We start from the raw sequence: 7341 nt of genomic DNA, 5'->3' as shown, positions 1-7341 counted from the left end.
ATATCCTAAATAACCATGGGACCCTTGAAGGAGATGTAGCAGACTCGTATTTGATCTTATCACATTGCTAACTATGCTTTAAAAATGTTGACTCAATAATACGATGTGAAAAAGAAAAGGAATAATAAGTGCTGGACTGTTGCTTGTGAAAAGAAAAGGGACATTGCACTCGATCTGACTGAAAATATGAAGCCAAATTTTGTGATTGTGGACAAAAAATTGGCCCCAAAAGGAATTTTGATAAGCTTGTATTAAAAATTTTTGTACACTTCATAATACACTGGCTTTCTTAAACTACAAATCCAAGTAGTTTGTTGGGATGGTCTTAAACTTATGTGCAACTTCTCTTTGAAGAATATGAGCATCATGTTGTTCCTTCTTCTTTTGCTCACAAACCCAACCACTATTGAACGGAATATCAGAAGCATGACGTTGGGTTTTTCAGTGGTGGTCTGCCCTGCCTTAGATGCACGTTGATGAGGCCTCTAGGCAGGGAAGTTTGGCCTCACCAGATGGACCCAATTGTTTAACTATCATTTAACATGTTTGGCGAGTAGTCTAGAAGCCTAGAATTGTGTTGGGCAGTGATTCCTTGAGGAGCTGTTTTGCAACATTCTATGAATATGCTGCAGTTTTTTGGGACAGATTCATGAAATGCTGTAACTTGGGCATTGAATCCTTCAGGAGCTGTTTAGTAATAGTAACATGGGCAATTTGATAATAGTAACAGTTTGTTACTCTTCCATGAATCTGCCCCAGTCTTTAGGGTAGATTCATGGGATAACAACAAGCTGTTTCTGTTGCGAAAAGACCTCTCAAAATACCTAAACCATAAAAAATGAAAAACAGTTTCATGGCATAGCTCTTGAGAAAACTGCTTGACCTGTGAGAAAACCACTTGACCAGTTGACCTGCACCAAAGGGTACTACTTTTTGTACCAGCAGTTACACTAAAAACTCATAGTTATTATAGAAACACAAGGCAACAAAATGATTGTGCATGTGCATGTATACGCTGATACATGTAGTGGTCGTTTAGTTTTTTTCTGATCCACCAAAAATAAGAACAGAAGATTCACGTCCAATAGTTGCGTAAATGATTATCACTAACTCGAGCTCCCCTACTCAAGCTCTTTCCCTTCTTTCAGGGGTATGTTCTTTGCCTCTAAACATGCACATCTGAAGACAATGGGAAGCCTATCACTTCAAAATATACACCTTGTTTTCTTCTTGAATAGCTAAGCTGGAGTTAGGCAGAAAATTATTAGACTACCTGAATAGTCTTCTTCTTCTTCTTGAATAGGCAAGCTGGCGTAAGGCAGACAACTATCAGAAACCTGAATTGAGACGCCTTGATAATTGAAGTTGCAAGTTTGTTCAACTGGGAAGTCTGGAGAAAACCACGAAATTTACAGAGACAGACTATTGGGTATTGGGTTAGACAGACCTCTACCGGTTTATGCTACGAGATGCGCTCCATGTATTAACCTTTTGACCTTTTGTAATTTGAAAATCTGAAGTCCAAACTCCTTATCCAAGAGGACAAAGCTCTTGATTGGTAAACCGCCTCTCCAATTGGACTGAGCCGACCAGAGCCAAGCCTTGTTGGGTCCAAGTTTGTGCCATCCATGGAAGATGAAGCCTAAGCCTACACAGAACCTTATAAACATCAGGACTCTGTATCATCTGGGTCTCATAGGCCAGACAGTAGATCCACCCTATATGGAATTTACTGGGCCTCAATGGTTGTGTTGGCCAAGAGACTTCCCCTACAAGTACCCATGGATTAAGTTAACCACACCACCCCCAACATAGCTTGTCAGATAGCGTTTCCCAAAGGTGCTACTTTTCTTGAGTTGGGTTTAAGCAGAGAAGCAGGTATTAAGTGGCTGCTCTCCCCCTCCGTTTCTCTCTCTAACTGGCCTATCAGAACTTAGCAGAAAAAAGGATGTCATTCAGTACAAGAAGGCGGTGCAAGAAGATTAGAAGTATGAACTGATTGAAAGTTGATGACATCGATGATGTGAATCATTACATGAGAACTAGAAACGTGACAAAAGAGCCTTCCAAGTAGTGAGTACCAGCTTCGTTCCAACCACAAAACTGTTGAGGAAACTCCACTGTTACATTCAAACTGAAAGCAAATTTAGATTTGAGATCCACGACTTTCATCTATTCTCCATCCTTGTTCCCTCTGTTTTCTAGTCCAGCTGCCTGTGCCGTTATGAGCTCCTTCGCATCTTTGACAGGACTACTGCCTTGAACCCCTGTAATTATAAATTGTTAACTATGTGCTGAAATAACTGCACTTTGTAAGAATATAGCAGTGCCTTATACCAGGTGCTATATTTGGATCTGGAAAGGATGAAGCCTGACCACCATTGTTGTAGGCACTGGCTGGGGATGGAAGCTTTCCCTGGGTATCTTGAGAAAATAACTTTTTACCACCAAGGTCGCTATTCCTGGCCAGCTTGCACGATTCACTCAAGGATGCAGACTCGCTACTTCTGGAAGAATATGCCGTGGACCATGAACGGCCATTTGATCCAGCCAAGGCCATGATTGCATCTGCCTGCAAACACCTTGTACAGAATTTTTAGTACCAGAAGGTTCTAGTTAACGAAATTGTGAGGACCATTCTTATCAGACAACTATTCCATATAAGGAGCGAAGAAACAGATGATGAACGCTCTTGGTGCATGGTGACCTTTATGGATGTGCGAAATTGGCATGCTAAATTAACTCGCTCCTGGAATTGATGAGCTTTCAATGCAAGTTATGGTAGTTTTCTTGGAAAGAGAGACCTAAGAGACATGAAAGAAGGCATAAAAACTCAGTAAACAAAGAAAGAGTTGACATCTTTTATTATTATTATTTTTTACCACTAACAATGCAAAAAACTAATTTCCATAACCAATCATGCACTGATTGTGCAACTCCACACAATCATATGCATGCTACTCTTCCTGGGCTGCACTCTATTGATGAACACCAGGCCATGCTAGCCACAATGATGCACTGTCAATGACAAGTTTTGTAAAATTTATTAACCTGCAACCTCCACAATTAAAGAAATATAATATATACCAAAAGTATGTTCCCAAATTGGCTGTTCATGTGCATATCATGCGAGTAGAATGGACGCCTGCAAACCATTGTAGGTGAGAAGACACAAGAACAATGGGCATCACGTCAAACAGATGTCGAGGAACACACAGTGTTCCTTCCCTTTATGCCAAATTGGTGGAATGGCAGAACAGAACACTGCATCTTGCATTCAGTTCCGCACATCAAACAACCTCAAAAGAACCTCAAGGAAGAGAGGACCTTGCCCAAATTGGAAGTAGGACACAGGTTAGTCAAGGCTCTAAATAGGCCAGTCGGGACTAATGGGTTTCAGTCAGTCCAAGTCCATTGAGTAAAATAAAATCAATGAGGCATAAAATCACATATATTCTGTATATACGCTTCTAAATCATGTGTACTATGTCTAGGAAATCCCGTGTACTTCTTTTCTTACTTGATATCTACAATATACCATTTGCAGATACTGTGTCATTTAAAGATTGTCTTTGTATCTGTGCGTGCGTGTCTGTATAATGAACAACTAAAGAACATATACAGAACATATAAAACATGTAAATATACAGTAGAACATATAAAAACATGTACATATACGGTAGAACATACAAAACATGTATATATACAGTTAAACAACATGTCAAATAAGAAAAAACACAAAATGCACAGTTCAAAAGATAAGGCAAAAGCATCTGATGAAAACTATTTTTTACTATAGGTACTAGAAATCCCTAGTCATCCCTAGTCGTTGATCACATCACAGCTTAGGACTACACCCTTTCATGGAGATATATACGATCCCACTGAAGTAGTTCGGATGCATGGATTGCATGAGAGACGACAACCCTGGTTGGTTATAAATGAAGCCTTCAGCAATATATAAAGCAAAGAAGGGCTACAATTTTCAAGCAGTTTATGCAATTACCAACATGAAGAGACCACTAACTTTGCATTTCCAACATGCATGTTCGTAGTATCATTTGAAATGCCACAAGCTCCAGATAATGCAGAAAAAAGTTGACCCAATATACAGTTAGAGGCCTATAAGGCAATTGATCTTTACCCACATGTACTGTTGCAAAGTGTTCCTTAGGTACATAACAAAATTTACAAGACTAGTAAACTGTGTGCAACATATGTACCTTTTTTGGATGGACGTCATCAAATACGTGTGCTTGTCCTGCATAGAATATGGTCATCTGACGATTAACTGATGGCAAAATTTGGTGGCTGTAAAACAAAAGATAAATCAGAAATGAGACAGCATAGACGTGCCTTTGGCAGCAATCAACAGAGATGAATCACAAAGCAGATAGATTAGATGTGCCATTGGCAGTTCTTGGATACAGATACTTCAAAGACCAGAAAGTTAGAAACCCTCTAGTATACTCAACAACACACCACATACCTTGATAGACCACTGGATTCAAATGCAATCGCTTGAGGACTGGCCATTTGCTTACTCAGCATCACGCTAGTAGAAGTCCTCTCACCTGCACCAGTCACTGAGGCAGCAATATTTTTTATCCCACACCCCTTCATTCCAGTTCTTGAACCTTCATCTGCTGCGGATTGAGTAAGAAGGGCCAGCACTGCTGTCCTTATACACACCTGAAGAAATTTTCTCTGCAAATATTCCATACTGAGTGCACTGACTAAGGCGAGGATGGAAGCTCATTGCAGGCATTCTATTGGTTGGCATGACCTGATCCAACTTTGACGCAGCAAAATCTGATCTCATGCTCATTTGCAGCTGCAATAAAGCTGGATTAGCAGAACCACTTCTTGGTGGTTGCATAAGATTTATAACTTCTTCCTGATGCCGTCCAACTACTCTGTGATCTCTTGCTTCATTTTGATAAATCTGTAAGCCAATTTGACCATGATAAAATAAGTAGTCATGTCCACATGTAAGTTCGAACAGGGTACAAGCATGAGCAATAAAAAGTACTAGTTTTCTGTTCGTGTACAATTATGAAGTACAGCACATTCTAAACTAGTTCAAAGGGTACGGAACGCGCACCAGAAGCAATGAAAAAAAAATGCAGAGGATTGTCTACGCAAATGCCTTCATGTGAAGCACAAAGATTTGGGAAACATAACAAAAGACAGTGAGAGACTATATATTCACAAAAAGATAAACGGTTCATTTTCTCGCTTGACTACGTTTTCAAGCCAATACACAGGAAGACGTATTTACAATAAAAACATTATCAAAATTTTCAAAAAAAAAGTTTCTCCGAACAAGAAAAGCATATTCCACTAGACCACTGAAGGTTGTGCTTTTATATCTGAGGAATCGAGCTTTACATAAAGTTTGGGAAGCACAAGAAAACACGTAGTTCTTCACTTCCAACATGAGTTTCCTGGGCGGGGAGCTTCCGAAGTTCTTCAAAAGCTTGCAGTAACATCTTCTGCAACCATTCGTCCTACTACAGAAAGCTCGTAGTGCTCTACAGAGAGGAGAAAAAGAAAGGATATTCGCTTACACCTTCATCAAGTTTGCATTTTCCATAGAATCTGCACCCATTTGCAACATCCTGCCTCTCATTGATCCCATGAATCCCGAGTCCGAATTGCTCCTCTTCCTTCCAGAACACCGGTCCAGCAACATGGAACTACTCATTTGACCATGTAACTGAACTTCATCGAGATTGCTTCCCCGCTGCCGTTCTAGAGAGATGACAAACCAAAATGACGTAAAGAAAAAACATCAGTACGTGCAACTTATATAATCAACAAATAAAAAAGATAGAAAGAGACGATAACTGTAATTGCATACTCAATTAAACCAAAACGTTGAAGCAAATTACAGAAAAGGGAAAAGGAAAACAAAATGCATCTAATGTTTTCAGCATAATGAAATCACATGAGATATCAACCATGAAAACACAAGCAACAAAAAAAAAAAAGAGCATTGCTGACAGACAACTACTGAGGTTAACATGTCAATTTACCACAACAAGGTGCGCGGATTAAACAAGCAGACTCTAGAAACGCATAAAAAGGTAGACACTGAAAAAAAGAACCAAGGAAGAAGTGAAGGCATTCTTGCATGCCCATCATCCGGGAGCTCAAAAGAAAGAAGAAAATGAACGCAGGAACGAACAAAAATGAGGAATATCTCCAACACCCATCAAAATAATTCACAAGAAACTAGAAAAATGGACTGTGAGAAGGAACAAAGGAGTCTAGACAGAAGGTTTCACCGGAGACGAGGTGGGAGCTGGTTCGAACCAGAGGCTGGCCGGCGGCTGAAGATGCTCCTCCTGCCGACAAGTCTCCCTGCGCGCTTCCAGCAACGCTCTTGTTCGCCGCCGGCAACACCGCTGAGTCCGTACAGCTCATGCCGAGGAAGTCGTGGAAGACCGGCTGCTGCCCTTCTCTCGACATCATCACACTGGCCGCCATTACCCCCTCCCCCACACTCTCTCAGCGGGCCCACACCACCTCCACTCTCTCTCCCCCTCTCTCTCAAAAGACCAAAAGAAAGAAGGAAAGAAATTGAAAGAAGAAGAGAAAAGCAAAAGAGTTTTGCAAGTACGAGGCGGCCTTCCCCTCAGGACGCCATTACTAGTAATGCCTACCTCTCTCTCTCTAACCAAGAGGGAAAGAAAAGGCAAAGAGGAAAAAGAGAAGAAAAAAAGTTTCACAAACACATGCAGCTTTGCTCAGAACGACATTTGCCAAGTAACGGTCCTCTCTTTCTCTATCTCCATCTCCCTTTTCTTCTGTCTCCTTTCCTTTCTTGACTAAAACAAGACTGCGATCTCTCCACCTCTCTTTGGTCCCTTCCTCCCACGTGAGAGAGAGAGAGAGAGAACCAGTGTATTTGGTGTTTCAGGCCAAGAACTTTGGTGAAAGCATAAAAAATTACCGTTGGCTACAGACCAAGAAAGCCGCCTGTCGCCGAGTGAGCAAGCTCGAGCTCGCTCTCTCTGTATTATCACCTGTCGATGAAGCAGCTCTCTCTGCCATTTTTAATTCCAAAATAACTAACACGATACTCTCAGTCCAACCAAGATGCATTGTTTTTTTTTCTCTTCTGTCGACTGTCATTGCTGTTTAAAATGTCGGTCGACCAAAAGGTGGTGGATGGTGGCTACGTTCATTGCGTCCCGCTTTCTCATTAAATGAGCGGAGCCGCCCTTGTGAGTCGGATGCAAAAAGTGACTTCTAGCAATATTTTAACCTCTGTTTAACGCCATTAATGCCCATGTTTCTTCGGAAGTTACAACATCGTGACCCCTAGGCATGAAA

At 41.0% G+C, this 7341-nt stretch overlaps 1 protein-coding gene across 1 annotated transcript; it reads right to left on the bottom strand.

The window, feature by feature from the left end:
• Window positions 1-1933: 1933 nt before the first annotated feature.
• Window positions 1934-7110, bottom strand: LOC116255395 (protein TIFY 8-like). Its single transcript, XM_050078561.1, has 7 exons — window positions 6291-7110; window positions 5573-5754; window positions 4693-4945; window positions 4490-4586; window positions 4224-4311; window positions 2338-2572; window positions 1934-2267 (listed from the first exon to the last, which is right to left on the bottom strand). Exons 1-7 carry the CDS (start codon window positions 6490-6492, stop codon window positions 2173-2175), a joined length of 1152 nt encoding a protein of 383 aa, XP_049934518.1. The 5' UTR covers window positions 6493-7110; the 3' UTR covers window positions 1934-2172.
• Window positions 7111-7341: the final 231 nt, after the last annotated feature.

This window comes from Nymphaea colorata, chromosome 6 (assembly GCF_008831285.2).
Source record: "Nymphaea colorata isolate Beijing-Zhang1983 chromosome 6, ASM883128v2, whole genome shotgun sequence".
NCBI lineage: Eukaryota > Viridiplantae > Streptophyta > Magnoliopsida > Nymphaeales > Nymphaeaceae > Nymphaea > Nymphaea colorata.
This window is presented reverse-complemented; position numbering and strand designations above follow the sequence as displayed.

Excerpts from the sequence above, each read along its gene's own strand:
- LOC116255395 (XM_050078561.1), bottom strand. The coding sequence starts at position 6,492 with ATGGCGGCCAGTGTGATGATGTCGAGAGAAGGGCAGCAGCCGGTCTTC. Across the intron at positions 5,755-6,290 it reads CAGCTCCCACCTCGTCTCCG|AACGGCAGCGGGGAAGCAAT; the intron begins GTGAAACCTTCT and ends TCATCTCTCTAG. Across the intron at positions 4,946-5,572 it reads AAAATGCAAACTTGATGAAG|ATTTATCAAAATGAAGCAAG; the intron begins GTGTAAGCGAAT and ends ATTGGCTTACAG.